Raw genomic sequence first — 19,468 nt, 5'->3', positions numbered from 1 at the left:
TTTAGCTGATCCTAGTAGTTGTACTTTATGGTCTATTTCCCCTTTAACTAAGATTTGGTTGAGTAAAGAAATTTGGTTGTAGTTACGCTTTAACTCCTTCTCTTTCTGTCTCCTAGATCGATAAAGAATTGGATAGGTAGCATCAGTGTTAAAGGGAGTGTTCGCAAAAGCTGAAAGGGGATTATAGACTAACATCGAATCCAATTTGATGGTGATCGCTACTAATCTTACTTCTATCTGCGCGCCTATAAGGAGAAAATGGTTGCACACGACACGAGCGTAGAACCCATACACATTCATTGAGTTGCAATATTTCACTCATTCTTTTGATCATTCATTAACCTTCCCTGAGGTCACATAAGGTCCCACACAAAATTTGGCCCTGATTGGTTCAGCCGTTTTGACAAAACTGGATACAAACAAACAGACACCCAGACAAGCTAAATTTATACATAGATTTTTGAATTCGATGATTTTATGTTCTAATATTTGTATGATTACTTTCAAATTCAATTGAATTCTTTACGATCTGAATGATACTTAATGCGAGATCACCAAGATTCATGTGATAGGTTTGGGTCTGAAAATTTACTAAACCAACCTACAGAGAAACTGGTCTTTTTTTGTGACCATTTGATTCCAATGTGGTGTGTTGAAACCAAATTTTTAAACCTATATCTTAAGATATGGGGGTCGGGGGATCTGGTGGACCTTAGGGTCGTTCCCTCTTTATCTCCTTAGCAGAAGGTAGAGTTGAAAGTAGTAGCAAGGGTAGTAAAAGGTTTATTATATATCTTGTCAGATAATTTCTACCCTAAATTACAGGACACATGCATTCTTAAATTTATCCGAGCAAAGGGCTGTATTTCTTTATTCTTATCATGAGGAGAGGGGGATGGGCGTGGCATGAACACCCATTAGGGCCTTTAAACTCCCTGGAACCATAAATTTTAATGATCATTCTCCAAATTTTATTATCTAGGGATATTTAAATATTTACAAGTTTATATTTAACTCTCAGATCGTTTATTGTCGGTATTTAAACTCTCATGTTTTGTGGTTAACTCTGTAAGTTATGCAATGATTCACTTAATTAATTAACTTAGTTAATAGCCACATCAACATAGCTCGATATCAAGGTGGAAACTTTTGCATGCGAGTTAATAGCCACATCAACATAGCTCGATATCAAGGTGGAAACTTTTGCATGCGAGTTAATAGCCACATCAACATAGCTCGATATCAAGGTGGAAACTTTTGCATGCGAGTTAATAGCCACATCAACATAGCTCGATATCAAGGTGGAAACTTTTGCATGCGAGTTAATAGCCACATCAACATAGCTCGATATCAAGGTGGAAACTTTTGCATGCGAGTTAATAGCCACATCAACATAGCTCGATATCAAGGTGGAAACTTTTGCATGCGAGTTAATAGCCACATCAACATAGCTCGATATCAAGGTGGAAACTTTTGCATGCGAGTTAATAGCCACATCAACATAGCTCGATATCAAGGTGGAAACTTTTGCATGCGAGTTAATAGCCACATCAACATAGCTCGATATCAAGGTGGAAACTTTTGCATGCGAGTTAATAGCCACATCAACATAGCTCGATATCAAGGTGGAAACTTTTGCATGCGAGTTAATAGCCACATCAACATAGCTCGATATCAAGGTGGAAACTTTTGCATGCGAGTTAATAGCCACATCAACATAGCTCGATATCAAGGTGGAAACTTTTGCATGCGAGTTAATAGCCACATCAACATAGCTCGATATCAAGGTGGAAACTTTTGCATGCGAGTTAATAGCCACATCAACATAGCTCGATATCAAGGTGGAAACTTTTGCATGCGAGTTAATAGCCACATNTTATAGAATGTCGTCTTCTAAATATATTCGAGCCTGGTGTTTGTCCAGTCTGGATTATGTGCAGCGAATATGTTCAAGTGTCAGGCCAATAGAAGCTGAAACCTTCAGCGGAGTTTAACAGAAAAGGGGAATAAAGAAGAAAGAATGAGAAATGTTTAGAGAAATAAATAAAGGAATCAGAAGGTATAGAAATGAAAGAAAAATATAAAAAAGGTAAGAAGCATAATACGGTGGCAAAGGAATTGAGTCTTCGTCACAAACTCAGTTTTTCTAATTCCTTTATTTTTGAAAACCATTATATTCCAAACTATGAATTCTATTAGATTAACTAATCTAACTTTGAAATAACTACACCATGAGGCTGCAAAGATAAAGGGTTTAGAAAATTAGAGTTTGTGGAAGAGACTCATTTCCTTATTCAAATATTTAGCAAAAATGTAGGCTTTTAGCTGTTGCTTCACAAGTCGCCATTTTCTAGCAGTTTCTGTATGTAAGCGATGTTGATATAATGTTGGACTTCGCCATTTTTCCTTCTACTCTGATCTTATTGAAGTTCATTGGATACAAACAGACAGACAAACAGAAATACATGCAAAGTTAAAGCGAAGGAAAAAGGAATTGAGTCTTTGCAACAAATCCTAATTTTCTAATACCTATATATCTACAACCAAATTATGTAAACCTTTGATATTTCAAACTTTGATCGTTTGATATAATAGAAGTCATAGTTTGAAATAAAAATTAAAAAACGTTGTGTGAGAAAAGAATTCCCAGAAAAGTTCCCTAAAGGAAAAGGAACGCGAAGCGCCCTGTAAGCCTGGTATTAATAAGTTTATTTTTGTAATATAAAATTTATTTCACATGAAGATAAAATTACAACAGAACATTAATCCTAGCATGGAATATTATACAAACTTATAATTAATTCTTAATTTAATACATTTACAATTTTCTAAAATTAACTTTATATAGGGTTCCAAACAAATAACAATAGGATCTCGAGAATACAGTTAAACAAATAAAATAAAAAATAACAAATAACAAATAACAAAATATATTTTTCTTGATGTAAAAAAATAAAAGTTTAAACTTTTCCTTTTTCTTGAAACAGTCACATTTTTTAAAAACTTAACGGGCGTGTACGCGAAAAATGAAAGGGGGGTTTAGGCTTACGGCGAAAAATAATCGCCTTTGATCGCTACTAATCTTACTTCTATCTGTTGTTAAACATGCTTATACTGAAGAATGTAGTATCCATACAAATTCAGAAAGTTGCAACATTCAACTCGGATCGTAAAATAATTATATCATTCAGATATTACAAACAGTAGTCATAGATTATTTTTCGACGCTTTTGTATAAAGTTAATATTTCATAATATTTTGGATTTTGTTTTTTAAAAATGATATTTCGCTGGCGCTAGATTTTCCGACATTCCTGGAAAATATAGAAATGTCGTCTTCATCATCAAAAATCCTCGAAGCAGGAATGAATATTTTCAAAAATAGCCATCAGATCATAAAAGATAAAAAATATTATCGAAAAATTATCGATGATTATTGTTTGTAATATCTGAATGATTTGATTGGAATTAGATTTTTTTTTTACAATCCGAGTTGAATATCGCAACTTTCTGAATTTGTATGGACGTTACGTTCTTCAGTATGAGTCGTCTTTAACAATTTTTTTCCTTATGTACGTAACAGATAGAAGTAAGATTAGTAGCGATCATAAGTGCTTATTTTTCGCCGTAAGCCTGTACGCCCTTTATTATTTCGCGAACGCTACCTTTTATGAGAGGTACAGGTTTTAACATACTTCATAGATATTAGTTTAACAAATTTAAATTCTTCGAGATCTATCTCAAACTTCGGAGATATCCAAAGAATTGATATAATGTCGTTTTCTAAACCTACTGATAAAAGAATGCTGCTGATATTTAGATTTTTAGTTGAATAATTAAATGGAGCTTTTTAACACTGTTCCCATAGATTTCATGGCTATTTATTTATTTTTAAAATTATTGAGTTTTAGGTATATTAGTATAAAACCTATTGAAAAATTGTCAAGACGACATTTTATAAATTCTTTCGGACCTCCAAAGTTCTGGGTTAAACTGTAGATAAACATCATAAAAAGAGTATAAAATTACTATCATGTGTGGAATTGTTAGATAAAGAACACATAATACATAAATATTCCAGGAATTGAATGAAAAAGAAAATAAAACAGTATTTTTTATGTTTGGTACATAGGAAAGACCGTGAAGTCAATGATCGATTCAACATTTTTAAAATTTGGGGTCTTAGACGATTCTTAGAATGTTTCTGGTAAATCAGTTTTCTTGGTCCATCCTGGTTTTCTTGGTTCCCTGATCCATCCGGGTTTTCTTGGTTCCTTGATCTATCCTGGTTTTCTTGGTTCCTTGATCCATCCTGGTTTTCATGGTTCCTTGATCCATCCTGGTTTTCTTGGTTCCTTGATCTATCCTGGTTTTCATGGTTCCCTGATCCATCCTGGTTTTCATGGTTCCTTGATCTATCCTGGTTTTCTTGGTTCCCTGATCCATCCTGGTTTTCTTGGTTCCTTGATCTATCCTGATTTTCTTGGTTCCCTGATCTATCCTTGTTTCCATGGTTCCTTGATCCATCCTGTGTTTCTTGATTCCTTGATCTATCCTGGTTTTCTTGGTTCATTGATCTATCCTGGCTTTCTTGGTTTCTTGACTATCCTGGTTTTCTTCGTTCCTTAATCCATCCTGGTTTTCTTGGTTCCTTGATCTATCCTGGTTTTCTTGGTTCCTATATCTATCCTGGTTTTTCGTGGTTCCTTGATCCATCCTGGTTTTCTTAGTTCCATGATCTATCCTGGTTTTCTTGGTTCCTTGATCTATCTTGGTTGTTTTCTTGGTTCCTTTATCTATCCTGATTTTCTTGGTTCCTGGATCCTTCCTGGTTTTTTTTGGTTCCTTGATCTATTCTGGTTTTCTTGGTTCCTTGATCTATCCTGGTTTTCTTGGTTCCTTGATCCATCCTGGTTTTCCATGGTGCCTTGATCCATCCTGTGTTTCTTGGTTCCTTGATCTTTTCTGGTTTTCATGGTTCCTCGATCCATCTTGTGTTTCTTGGTTCCTTGATCTATCCTGGTATTTTTGGTCCCTTGATCTATCCTGGTTTTCATGGTTCCTTGATCCATCCTGTGTTTCTTGGTTCCCTAATTTTCAAGGTTTCCTGATCTATCCTAGTTTTCATGGTTCTATAATGTATCCTAGTTTAAATGGTTCTATAATGTATCCTAGTTTTCATGGTTCAGTAATTTATCCTAGTTTTCATGGTTCTCTGATCTATCCTGGGTTTCATGGTACGCTAATATTCTCCTATTATGTAGGATTTCAGATATTGTCTGATTTTACAATGAATATCCCTTGACTGGTGATCTTCTGAACCTAAGATTAAAAGAGTTAAATATTCTATAGTTTTTATGAAGAATTTAATAGAGAGATTTGCATATTTGCATGTATGGAGAGTTAGATTAAAATATCAATATGGAGAAAATATTGGATATTGGGAAATATATATAATGCATACATATCAGGATAAACTTCCCAAAATGAAAAATCTGCCAATTTCACTTTTCTTCAAGTTTGTTGGCTACTAATATAGAACATTCTGCACAGTGTAAACTGTACAGCAAATTCAACGGTATAGTACAGTGTACAGCAAACTCTACTGTATAGTACAGTGTACAGCAAACTCTACTGTATAGTAGTTTACAGAATTCAATTTTACATGTTTCTAAATAAATCTATCTATCATTGCTAATTTTTTGTCGGAGGGGACCGTACACGTAATTTCAAGTGGGCTCTTCATTGATAGAGTGACATGTCCGATCCTCAACTGTACCCTTGAAACAATTAGATATTGTTGTTTTTCCCATCTTGGAAATATTTAACTCTAACNCTGGTTCCTAATCTGAATATTCTACCTGTAAACCTGGTTCCTAATCTGAATATTCTACCTGTAAACCTGGTTCTGGTTCCTGATATCTTCGACTATATTCTGCAGAATGATATCCAACTGTATCTCCAGGTTCTGGAATAGTATCTGTCCCTCCTCCCACAGGTAGAAAGGTTGAATAGTTCCAGGACCAAATCTCTCTCTAAAAGAGAAAATATAAAATTTGTCTAAATAATATAAATCTTACCTCGCTATTTCAATATTAATAAATATATGTGATTTTCTTTGCCCGGGCACTCCAACTAGTAATGTATATCTTAAAAATATATTTATAAAGTAGGAATCTCTTTTTGTTTGTTTGTATGTCCGATCATAACTCATGAACTTTATAATCTATTTATTTGGGGAACTTGGAAGAACCACGGGAATGTTTTTTAGCTCGGATTAAAAACTCTTAGTTTAGTAGGTCATATTTTTATAGGGAAAATTAGTTACCGGCCATAGCTGGGTTCCCAAGCTAGTATCTGTATAAATGTGTGTAATGAATAATGTATATATATATCTGTAAAAATATATAATGTATAATGTATTATGTATATATCTGTAGAAATGTTTAATGTAAAAATAGATATCTGGATAATATCTGTATAAATGTTTAATGTAAAATATAGATATCTGGATAATTTTACAATGCATGTATATCTGTATAAATGTACAATGTATATCTGTATACACGTATAATATATATATATATCTGAAATGTAATGAATACTGTCTGAGGAAGATATTATAATAAGGTAGAATAATGAAACTTAATGAGAACCAAGATCAACCTTGAACCTTGATTTAGGTTTAGGGATTTAGACCAAACCTGGAGAATTAATATTATCTTTAGCAAACAGAACCTTAATTCCGGAGATAGTATTCATAAACTATAAAAATAGAAGAAATATTATAACTAGTCTTCATCATTAAAGGGTCATAAGACCTAACAATAAGTTTTGCTTTCTTTAAAACAAAATAAAAATATTTTTTCTCCCAAGCTTTATTTACTTTATTTATGGAGGCATATTCTTTTAACCACAGTCTTGAGCAATACTTATGGAGTTATCACTATTTCTCTATTTCAAAATTGATTATTGCAGATTTCTCAGAATTTTTCTTTTTTCTAGACAGTAAAACAACGATATTATCCACATTGTTAATCTGATAAAGGGGGAAAGGGTACCTTTGTTAATCAGACATGTGATGCTCTTAACAGAACTGAAAAAAATTGAAAGCCTAGTTTTAAATAAACCTCCAAGCAACTATGCCAATGCCCGATTCAGAAACCTTTATTTGATCAATAATGTGGAAGATATTTTTTGATTTTTTACTAGCTTAAAAGTTTTTAATTCTATTCTGATATGTTTTCCTGCAGTAGAAATGCGCGCAATTCATTTTTGTGGAGAAGCCCCCATTAATAATAATCATTTTTCAAAACTAAAAACATTGATATCTAATTTCTAGTTGATCAGACAAATATTTGAAGGGACCATTGCCATCTTTGTTAAAAAGATTCACGTGCAATAACGTGTATGGAGTCCCATTAATAAAGAAATATGGGGCCGGATAAAAAATGAGAACGATAAATGAGGAAAACGTGAATGTTTAAACCCAAGATTGAATTAAATTAAAGTTATGAATTTAATCAAAATGCAGTTTCTTGAGAAAACAAATAAAACCTAATTCAAGGGTTAATCAAAAACTCAAACAAAATTAACAGCTCATTAACAGGAACAGAGTTCGTGTGGAATAGTATTAGAAGCGCTGCGGAAAAAAATAAAGTAAATTTCATGTTTGATATGAAATCTTTCTAGGTAGTTATTGAGAAGGAAAAATATAAATTCTTTTTTTAAACTTACAGTTAGGAGATCGCAAATCCGTACCAGTAGTTTCGCGTAAATTTTACATTGCTTTTCGAGTCGACATTTTTAATTTATCTTCATTTCATGTTTGATGATATCTTTCATGATTTATATCAGAACTTCTTGTTCTGGAGAGATGATAAGATTCATAAAAAAGTTTTTACTTTCTATTATGCGACGAAACAAATTTGATTTAATAAAACTTGACTTTTTGCTTAAAATAAAATGTTTTTGAGCTAGTCCCGAACAAAAGATAATAAAAAGGTTTTTGACAATTTAGGAGAATATGAATACTATTAAAGTAGTATTAAAGGGAGTGTTCGCAAAAGCTGAAAGGGGATTATAGCCTAACATCGAATCCAATTTGATGGTGATCGCTACTAATCTTACTTCTATCTGCGCGCCTATAAGGAGAAAATGGTTAAACACGACAAGAGCGTAGAACCCATACACATTCATTGAGTTGCAATATTTCACTCATTCTTTTGATCATTCATTAACCTTCCCTGGGGTCACGTGAGGTCCCACACAAATTTTGGGCCTGATTGGTTTAGCCATTTAATTGGATACAAACAAACAGACACCCATACAAGCTAAATTTATACATAGATTTTTGAATTCGATAATTATATGTTGTAATATTTGTATGATTACTTTAAAATTTAATTGAATGCTTTACGATCTGATCGGAATAATGCAACTTTGTGAATTTGTATGGACGCTAAGTTCTTCGGTTTGAGTCGTGTTTAACGATGTTTTACTTATTGTAGCGATCACCATGAATTCGATTCGACGTTAACCTCTACCCCCTTCATTTTTCGCTAACACTCCCTTTAAATGTCAATAAAGTATTTAAATATAATATTGTTTCATGACATAAATTTTTTGGCTCAAATTTCAATCTCTCAACCGGGATTAGGAGAAATATTAAAATATCATAGGGGTAAGATATAGTTTCAAAGTTTTCATAAAACTTGAAATGAGATATTGTTGTATTCCGGATAACTTTGGTTTCATAAATCCGGGGCTAAAATGGGCGATATTTTGTGAGGCTAATCAGAGATTAACAGTTAAATTAGAGATTAAAAGTACAAGCACATATATCGCATCTTGGAAGAGGTTTGTTTGATTTAAGATTCTAAAAAGATTAATTTTTGCCACAAACTCTAATTTTTTAATCCATATTTCTCTACAACCCAATGTCGTATATCCTAGTTATTTCAACGTCTGAATTCTGTAAGATCAATTAATCTAAGTATGAAATATCAAAGATTTACACCAACAGGTTGCAAAGATATAGGGATTAGAATATTTGAGTTTGTGGCAAAAACTTAATTCCTTTTTATAACATATAAAGCTTAACAGAGAATTTAGAAAATTTCTTAATTACGCTATTAATAGTCTTCTAAAAAAACCTCATCTATATTTCTACAAAATATCATTTATAGACAAAATTTGGACAGAATTATTTTTTTTACGTTCTATTCATAAAAGACTTTTGAATTTTCATGACTATGAATTAAAGCATTAGAAAATAGTTTAAAAGAAAATGTTTTCCATTTTAGTTTTAAGGATTTCGGAGGAGATTATTTTGTTTGAGGGAGTTCCAACTTTAATCCAATTTGTGATATTTCCGGAGATTGTGGTTCATTTTTTGCTGATTAAATATTTAAGCTGTCGCTCTTTCTCCCCGGGTTCTCAGCTTCTCCATTTTTTCTCTCTCTGGGTCCTAGTTCTCCTAGTTCTCCGCCATTTTCTGTTAATTTATCTCTTTTCTCTCTCTGGGTCCTAGTTCTCCTAGTTCTCCGCCATTTTCTGTTAATTTATCTCTTTTCTCTCTCTGGGTTCTAGTTCTCCTAGTTCTCCGCCATTTTCTGTTAATTTATCTCTTTTCTCTCTCTGGGTTCTAGTTCTCATAGTTCTCCGCCATTTTCTGTTAATTTATCTCTTTTCTCTCTCTGGGTTCTAGTTCTCCTAGTTCTCCGCCATTTTTTATTAATTTATCTTTTTTCTCTCTCGCACTAATCTAGCTTCTTTAATTCAATTCTTGTTTAGTTTCCATCTTTTTCTCCGAGTTCAATCCTTCTCCTCATCTTCTATCTGGGTTTTCGATTCCTCCCGACCCTCTCTCCTGGTTCTTAATAATTTCTCACCTTCTCTCCTGGTTCTTAATTCCTGTTCACTTTCTCTCCTACTTCTCAATTTCTCCTCTCCTCCTTTTCTGGTTCTCAAATCCTCCCCATCCTCTCCCCTGGTTCTCGATCTCTCCTTACTTTCTCTTCTGGTTTTTAATCCTTCCTCACCCTCTCTCCTGTTTCTCAATCTCTCCTCACCCTCTCTCCTGTTTCTCAATCTCTCCTCACCTTCTCTCCTGGTTCTCAATTCCCCCCCCCCCCCCGCCCTCTCTTCTGGTTCTCAATACCTCCTCACCTTCTCGCCTGGTTCTCAATCTCTTCTCACCGTCTTTCCTGGTCTCAATTCCTCCTCACTTTCTCTTCAGGTTCTCTCCTTCTCTCCTGGTTCTCAATCTCTCCTCACCTTCTCTTCTGGTTTTCTATTTCTCCTCACCATATCTTCTGGTTCTCTATTCCTCCCACCCTCTTTCCTTCCCTCCTTGTTCGTGATCCTTCCTCACTTCATTTTTTATTGTTTTATTGTAGAATACATATTATCCTGGAGAATATCCAACCTGTCAGATACACAATTCTTTACCTTCATATATAGAAGATAGGATACATGATACAGGATACAGGATACAGGATACAGGATACAGGATACAGGATACAGGATACGGGATACAGGATACGGGATACAGGATACAGGATACTGGATACAGGATACAGGATACAAATAGGATAGAGGATACAGGATTCAGGATACAGGATACAGGATACATGATACAGGATACAGGATACAGGATACTGGATACAGGATACAGGATACTGGATACAGGATACAGGATACAAATAGGATAGAGGATACAGGATTTAGGATACAGGATACAGGTTACAGAACACAGAAGGATGTCAAGTTGAGTATAGTGAGTAAAAATCTTCTTAATTTTAGATATTTTATATTTTAGTTTTCGTGTTCTTACTTTTCAGATTCAGGAATATATACATTTTGTTGGTTTGAGAGAGATATATTCTCTTCTGCTAATGTAAACTAAATTAAAAAGCTAGTATCCAACTTGGTGCTTTATTTATCTTTTCCCTTAGTTCTATTCTTTGTAAAATACAATCAAATAATTTACTTTTTCTTCGGTTAGTTCAAAATTTTTAAATAGATGGACCGGAGAAACTCTTGTTTCCTTGATATCCATGTTTGTCGATGTTTTTTCAATTATTTATTATGGTTGCCTTTTAAACCTCTACTTGAGAGACTAAAACTAGCTATCGTCTAATTTTTTTAATTTTTTAATTTTGTTTTAATTTTTTATCTTCAACAGAGATTAACTCTGACATTGTCCTTCACTGTCTCAGCCACATTAATTCCTCAAATAATATTAAAAGAGAAACCATATTTTGAAAATATCAGTTTTCAGGTGGAAAAACTTGGATATTGTAGAGGATGAAATCCCCGAAAGAGGAATATAAAATCCGCAAATCAGAAGTGTCGGATTCTGGAACCAGAGAAGACCTAACCATCTTCTATTTAATACACTCGTTATTTACCATGTATTTATATCTAGAAGCAATAAATGTACTTCTAAAATATCTCCATTATGTTTAACCAGATAATTAGGAAACCGAATGATACTCTTTAAATGGGAGGATCAGTTGAAAGTTACGACTCATTTGATGAAAAGATCTTTCTGACTAAAATGCCATCAACTATAATATATTAGAAAAAATATTCCACAAAATCTGTTGTTTAATTTTTTTTATCAAAGACAACCAAAAGTCGTCATTTTTTCCTCATGTTTCTTCAAAGTGATTAAATACTAAAGTGGACCAAAACTCATAGTTGGATGACGACATTTTATGTCCCAATTATTTAAAAATAATATATATATATATATATAAATTGGTCAGTATACGGAGTGCACAGAAACTGGACTCCCTTGTTTACAAACGCAGAATTAGAATTTGTGTTTAGCTTAAATATAGATTAACGTAAATTAAGATTTCAGAAGTGAATTTTAGCAATTTTACTGCACAGAAAATAATTTCAGACAGCACAATAATGCCTGAATGCATAATCTGTAAAACTAGGAATGTACAAATTGTGATACCGAAAAATGAAGATCTTCGAAATATATCTCTTGGTCTTCACTTTTGTATTTGACAGATGTTAGAGTGGTTAAGACATACAGGGTGTCCCACGAAACATGACCTTTAATAAATTGTTATTTTTAGTCAAAATAATCTTTTGCTTCATTATCTTTTACTTTGAAATAAATTTTAATATAACACGACTCCCATATAATATTTTTATTGATCTTTGGTATCAAACAATTTAACAAAGACATTCTAAACTATTCACCAACTGTCATGTTTCGTGGGACACCCTGTAAGAAAAGATATTAAGAGAGGCATATTCAGGTTTTTTTCCCGTTACATTTCTTTTTCTTTTTAGGGGGGGGGGTGTGTGCAAAATTAGAAGTGCCAGGAAAAATCAATGTATTGATTAAGGGAATGTATAGTATTTAGATATAAACTACATAAAAACAAACAAAATTTTTAGATTTTTAATTATGAAAATTTCGAAGTTCTAACTGAAGACGACATTTACATGGGTCTTTAGTCTATTTTTTCTAGTCTTTACTTTCCAAAAGAAATTTTTTCGTGCAATTAATTCCACTTTAGTATTTATTCACTTTGATGTTTATTAGAAGTCCCTGTACAGTGTATATGCTTATAGACATTTGCTTTATTCTTGATTATATTCAGTATTAGGTAAGTTTTGTAATCAGGCTTAGTAAAGATTAGGTTTAACAATACAAATTAATTCTGACCGGTTAATTAGGTTGATTAAAGAGGGAAATTAAGCTTCGCTTGGTTGTAATCATCAAAGGTCAAGAAAAGCTATTTTTTATTAATTTCTTTTTTTTTAATCCTGTAAATTGAGGGTTTGAATATTTATTTTGCACAAAAGCCCGAAGTTTAAGAAAAGGTCACGAAAAAAGGCATATTTTCAGCATTGTTTTCTAAAAGAGATCTAAACTACATATGATAAGACATTTTCAAGACTTTGAATCAATATCCAAGTTTACTCCGTAACTTTGTGCTTTAGAAGTTTCGTACTATAAGTCGTCGATAAAAATTACTTCTCCGAGGAATTATTTCAAACGACTTTAGTAAATAATGCAATTATTAGATTGATTGAAAACCCTGGATTTGTGTGGCACTTTTAACGAAATTGATAATAAATTTTTTATAAATACCTGAAGGTTGCATCCCGTAGGTTTAAATGAACCCTGGAGACAGGTTGGGAGTTGCCTCTAAGAGAACGGGACGGATTGTAGATCAACTCAACTCCATTCACATCCACAACCTAATCAGCATAGATTACACAGAGATCTATACAGGAATACAAATCAAGAATTTTAAAGACCAGGTCGAATTTTAAATGTCGCAACACTTTGGTCTTGGTCTAAAGTATGTAAAAGTACCAAGGGCTAAGGAGAAAAGATGAATATTCATAAAGAATGAAAATTTACCAAAACTCTCTTAATCCTGTGAAGACCTAAAAAGAAGTGAAATATCTAAGAATAATCATGTATAAAAATTAATATGAGCTAGGAATAAGCATCCAATAATCTAATCTATTTGTTAAAGTAAACAGCTTCTATTTACCTGTTCCCGGTTTCCTGGCATAGTATTTGGGTAGAACTGATTGACCGACCCTTCTCCTCCGAATCTATCTTGTCTACCATTAAAGGTTTGTCTACGATATCTTCGCTGTCTTCCAAATCTATATATCTGGTTCCCTGAAAATCTTGGTATTTCTCTTCCATATTCGTTCTCCATTCCTTGTCCTGGGAAATCATTACCCCTGAACCCTCCTGGACCATTCCTGAACGATTGTCAATCTTTAGTAATTCTCATTCATTTGGAAAAGGATGAATGATATTTTAACCTGGAAACTCAGAGCTTAACCTGGGAGCTGAGAGGAGTAAATTAAACCTAATCCTAACTTGGGAGCTGAGAGGGGTATATTAAACCTAATCCTAACCTGGGAGCTGAGAGGAGTATATTAAACCTAATCCTAACCTGGGAGCTGAAAGGAGTATATTAAACCTAATCCTACCTGGGAGCTGAGAGGAGTATATTAAACCTTAATCCTAACCTGGGAGCTGAGAGGAGTATATTAAACCTAATCCTAACCTGGGAGCTGAGAGGAGTATATTAAACTTAATCCTAACCTGGGAGCTGAGAGGAGTATATTAAACTTAATCCTAACCTGGGAGCTGAAAGGAGTATATTAAACCTAATCCTAACCTGGGAGCTGAGAGGAGTATATTAAACCTGATCCTAACCTGGGAGCTGAGAGGAGTATATTAAACTTAATCCTAACCTGGGAGCTAAGAGGAATATATTAAACCTAATCCTAACCTGGGAGCTGAGAGGAGTATATTAAACCTAATATTAACAGCTGAGAGAGGAGTATATTAAACCTAATCCTAACCTGGGAGCTGAGAGGAGTATATTAAACCTAATATCAACCTGGGAGCTATCAGAGTGAGCATGTTGAACCTAATCCTGATGAGCATTAAACCATCAGCCGATGGGGAACACTCCTCTACGTTGAAGGAGTTGAACCCAGAGATCTGAAGTTATTTAAAAATGAAAAATCTTAATTTGTTCTTTGAATGATTACACAGATACTAAATAACTTATTACATACAAAAATATTGATTAAAAACTAAAAAAAATATTGGAAACTTTTATGAAAAAATATGAAACTAAAAATTATACTAAAAACTTTCTTATTTTTCTTACAGCTACATTTGAATCCAGAATAAAATTATAAAAACTAACGTAAGTACTGATTTTAATTGCAAACCAAAAGGAAATGCAAATTTTATTTTGATCTTTTTATTTCTTACTCAGAGGTTTAAGCGTTTGGTTTCGGTAACTACAAATCACATCGATTTAACTCGATTCACAGAGTAAACTTGAAGATTTATGGATATCCAGCAAAAAAAATAGGAAATTAAACAAAACTGTGTTCGACGAATGAAACGGACTCGTTAGCGCAGAGGTAAAGAGAGGACTGAGTCCGTTATAAATAAAGTTTAGAATTCATAAGTTTTTAACTTTGATATCTCTAAAAATTAATAATTTGAACCTGAGCTCGTTCTAGTGGAGTTGAACCAAACTCCATCTGTCGACCCTGGCTCAGGTAGAAGGTTGATCTGTCTCTCATCATTGCATCCTTAAACCTGGAGAGAATATCTCGGCATGGAGGAGTTACGTCCAGGAACTGTGAATCCTAAAATCAACCCAATACTTAAAGGGACATTCAGCGTAATTTCAAATGACCTGAAACGTATCTTTATTTATCGGCGAAACGCTTGTGGTTGTAGCGAGGTGTTTTCATATTTAAGAATTATCAATATTTACTTACGGATTTTTGGAAACCGCTTTGAGCATAGAATATTAAGTATTTTCGAGGTTTACATGTCCGCTGTGTTGAGTTCATATTCTACACCAGCGTTTAAATTGCAATTCAAACACCATTTGATGATCAGTCAAAGGTTTCAAGGGTACCGTTGTAAATCAGACATTGCCATCAATGCATGGAGGGTCATTTGAAATTACGCTTACAGTTCTGATAATTCTTATATGTCTTACTCAAACGAAATCAAATTTTTTTAAGAAAAAATTTCCGAAAAAAACCTGTATCTTATGGTACTACGATTGGGAAAAGTTCCGTTAACGAACGAAATTTATTAAAAGTCAAGTCGGAAACATTAAGAAAAAAGGAAAGTTTGTTGAGTTTTATGCTTAACCCAGCCAAAAATGAAATATGCTTTATTTTCAGTTTTATCACAGAAACTGCATCACATGCCATTTGTATAAACAATATATACTGGGGTTCCTGGTAGATCTTGCTTGCCTTCTAATAATTCATGTTTTAAACTGGAAATTGTTTTTGTATTTTTGACCGGGATTTTTCATAACAACAAAGTTTGAATGGATACATATCTCTGTAAATTTTCTCAAGTTCACTTTACCTGAAAATTCATCGGACCAGAACCTAATCCATTTCCATTAAACCCACTAAAGTAATAAATATTTGAGAATAAAGTCATTTTATCGAAAAAAAATTATTTTATTTTTCAACAAATTATATTATTTGTATTGTATAGCAAAGGAATTGAATTTTTGTCACAAACTCTGATATTCTAATCCCTATATCTTAGCAACCAAATGTCATAACCTTAGATATTTTAAACCAAAAATTCTGTTAGATTAAACAATCTAGGTTTGAAATATCAGATGGCTAGGATATTATGATTAGAAAATTTGAGTTTGTGGCAAAGATTTAGAAAGTATTTTCAAAATAGAAAATCATACAATAGATTAATTGGTAGATTGATATTTCAATTTTATTGAAAAATGTTAATGTCTGGTATCAAAAGTTAGATGTGTCTCGAACTACTAAATTCAATTCACTTTTTTGTTTTAAAGATATTTTTAGTCTGATTGAGACAATTTTCTTTCCCCAAACCGGGTTTTGACTGTTTTTTTTTAAATGGATTTTTATGATTTGAACGTATTTTTAACCTCTGTGTTTAAAGGCAGATTCTTAAAGATTTATTTGACGAAATATTTTTTCTTTTTCAATTATTAGGTAAAAATCACATTGTTTTAATGAAACGTTAGAACTGGTCCAATATGGAATTGAACAAGAAATTTGGCCCTAATTCCATCCTTAAAGGGATTGCAAGCGTAATTTCAAGATACCTTCCATTTGAAAAGGAGCATCTTCGATTCACTATGGTACCCTTTAAACCTTAGACTGTAGAAGGATGACAGACTTTTCCTTACTTATCTACAGAAACGCTTGTAATTGTTGCTAAGGAATTGAGTCTTTGGAACAGAATCAAATATTTAAACCTCAATATCTTTAGAACTCGATGTTGTAAACCTTTAATATTTCAAACTCAGATTATTTGACCTAACAGAATTCATAGTTTGAAATATCCAAGGTCTGCAACATTTGGTTCCAAAGATATAGTGATTAGAAAATCAGAGTTTGTGGCAAAGACTCAATTCATTTACGGCATTATAGATTTGAATTTAAGAGATATAAACACCGAATTATTTGTCCTAGGACAAAAGTTTCAACAATTGCAATCAATTCTGTAGATAAGTCAGGAAGAGTCTTTCATCCTAGATCGGTTAAAGGTCTAAAGGATATCGTTGTGTATTCGGAGGCCAAATTTAAAGAATTTGAGCGGCGGCCTAAAGTTAGGCCGCCGCTCAAATATGGTTGATTTCACTTAAAATTGTATTCAATGTTTCAAGATTTAAGCCGGTGCTTAATTGAAACCGGTTTTTGCCGGATTTAAGACGCGGCTCAAATTCATTAAATTCGGACACGGGATGTCCCTTTTTAAATGGCAGAACACTTGAAAGTAGGCCTACAGTCCCTTTAACATAATAATATTATTTCTCCATCATGCTGAAATTCTGAGAGCTTTGGATAATTTTCTGGATAAAAGTTTCAAAATAAAATATTTTCAGTATTTCGACAAGTTGGACGAGTTAGACAGCGCTTTCTCAAACTTTTCTTTTGAGAAAATATTTAGAAAAATTAATATTTCACCTGTTATATCCGTTTCCTGGACCAGGACCCCCGGGTCGGTTTAACAGGAAATCAGGAACCCCGAAACCACCCGGGTTCGGTCTGTCTCCGTATGGGGAGTTGGGTCCATTTGGTTGGTTAAAATTATCCGGGTAGGGTTGATTGTTCCAATTAATTTGTGGATTCATTCCATCATCACGGTTCCTCCCTTTTATCAAAATTTAATAAAGAAAATACTCCTAGCGTAAGATCAGTAAAAAAAGAATTAGAATATGTTATCCCCAGTGTATCCATGGGTTCCCTCAACTAGGTCCAGTCGTTTGGCCACCCAGAGCTAACACATAAATGAGCGAAGAGTTCATAATATAGATTTAATCGGTGAGTAAGTAATATGCGTATTACATAATTTACACCCTTTTTTAATTTGTTTTTTTAAAGGGAAAAGGTAAAATTGTTTTAAAAATAATACATCGTTATAGTTAAGCCATTTTTGTCGTTGCAAAACTAGGTTTTAAATTCTAGGCTTAAATATTTTGATATTTGAAGGTTAGGTTTTCGAATTTGATAATTCCTTGGTTAGCTCCAGGTACTAGAGCTGGACCTCCAGGACCTCCAGGATAGAAACCAGATCTTGTATCCTGAACAGAGAAATGGATTGATTGCAGTGATCACCAAAAAAGTTAAATTTTCTTCATGACATTGTTTAAATGAATTCAAAAGTTTGTTATATCGAACTTACCGAAAGCATTGTTTAGCATTGTGTTCGAAATTACGTCAAGAATGTTAATGATATCAAAATTTGTGAGCTATCCCGAACATTTTCTTAATAACTTCGAAAGAAAAATAATAAGAAAACATTATGGGTTTTCTATCAGTAAATGTCACCAAGAAAATTTTTAAAAATAATAAGAAATAAGTTTAAAATCACAAAATTAGTTTAGATTAGGTAACCCCTATTTTTACCACGACATCGTCGTCCTTCTTCGTCTCCATGGTGAGGGGGGTAAAATGTAGGATAGGAGAGAACAGGAGAATATGGAGAAACGTCCGCCCTACTCCGATCATGATATTGAACTGTATCCTCAATACCAGATTTACTAATGTAATCAAAACTAGAAAAATATATTTCCGGTTGAAAATTATATATATAAATTCGAATAGTGAAATTTATCCAGGAACAACTTTCTTTATTCAATTAACTGAATTTTTACATATATCCTCTCTTTACGTTCTATAGTCTACAGTCTACAGTCTACAGTTTACAGTCTACAGCATTCAGTCTACAGTCTACAGTCTTCAGTCTACAGTCTACAGTCTGCAGTATACAGTCTACAGTCTACAGTATACAGTATACAGTCTACAGTTTACAGTCTACAGTCTACAGTCTACAGTCTACAGTTTACAGTCTACAGTCTACAAACTACAGTCTACAGTCTACAGTCTACAGTCTACAGTCTACAGTATGCAGTCTACAGTCTACAGTCTACAGTCTACAGTCTACAGTCTACTGTCTACATTCTACAGTTTACAGTCTATAGTTTACAGTCTACAGTCTACAGTCTACAGTCTACAGTCTACAGTATACAGTCTACAGTCTACAGTCTACAGTCTATAGTCTATAGTCTACAGTCTACAGTCTACAGTCTACAGTCTACAGTCTACAGTCTACAGTATACAGTCTACAGTATACAGTCTATAGTTTACAGTCTATAGTCTACAGTCTGCAGTCTACAGTCTACAGTTTACAGTCTATAGTCTACTGTCTACAGTCTACAGTCTACAGTCTACAGTCTACAGTCTACAGTCTACAGTCTGAAGTATACAGTCTACAGTTTACAGTCTACAGTCTACAGTCTACAGTCTATAGTCTGCTGTCTAAAATCTACAGTCTACAGTCTACAGTTTACAGTGGTTGATCAAAATCAAAGCTAAAATGTATTTCCTAATTGGTTCATGTCATTGATTTTTAT

The 19,468-nt window shown here is 33.3% G+C and overlaps 1 protein-coding gene across 1 annotated transcript; it reads right to left on the bottom strand.

The window, feature by feature from the left end:
• Positions 1-3,560: 3,560 nt before the first annotated feature.
• Positions 3,561-18,576, bottom strand: LOC111697005 (uncharacterized). The gene is made up of 10 exons (XM_023466856.1): positions 18,462-18,576; positions 18,070-18,136; positions 17,520-17,706; positions 15,922-15,967; positions 15,033-15,176; positions 14,408-14,511; positions 13,538-13,757; positions 13,126-13,235; positions 5,894-6,034; positions 3,561-5,321 (listed from the first exon to the last, which is right to left on the bottom strand). Exons 1-10 carry the CDS (start codon positions 18,561-18,563, stop codon positions 5,285-5,287), a joined length of 1,158 nt encoding a protein of 385 aa, XP_023322624.1. The 5' UTR covers positions 18,564-18,576; the 3' UTR covers positions 3,561-5,284.
• Positions 18,577-19,468: the final 892 nt, after the last annotated feature.

This window comes from Eurytemora carolleeae, unplaced genomic scaffold, assembly GCF_000591075.1.
Source record: "Eurytemora carolleeae unplaced genomic scaffold, Eaff_2.0 scaffold276, whole genome shotgun sequence".
NCBI classification, from domain to species: domain Eukaryota; kingdom Metazoa; phylum Arthropoda; class Copepoda; order Calanoida; family Temoridae; genus Eurytemora; species Eurytemora carolleeae.
The sequence above is the reverse complement of the archived record's forward strand: the minus strand, read 5'-3'. Positions and strand labels throughout refer to the sequence as shown.

Excerpts from the sequence above, each read along its gene's own strand:
- LOC111697005 (XM_023466856.1), bottom strand. The coding sequence starts at position 18,563 with ATGATCGGAGTAGGGCGGACGTTTCTCCATATTCTCCTGTTCTCTCCT. Across the intron at positions 18,137-18,461 it reads AGAAGGACGACGATGTCGTG|GATACAAGATCTGGTTTCTA; the intron begins GTAAAAATAGGG and ends TTCTCTGTTCAG. Across the intron at positions 14,512-15,032 it reads CTCCACTAGAACGAGCTCAG|ATCTCTGGGTTCAACTCCTT; the intron begins GTTCAAATTATT and ends AAATAACTTCAG.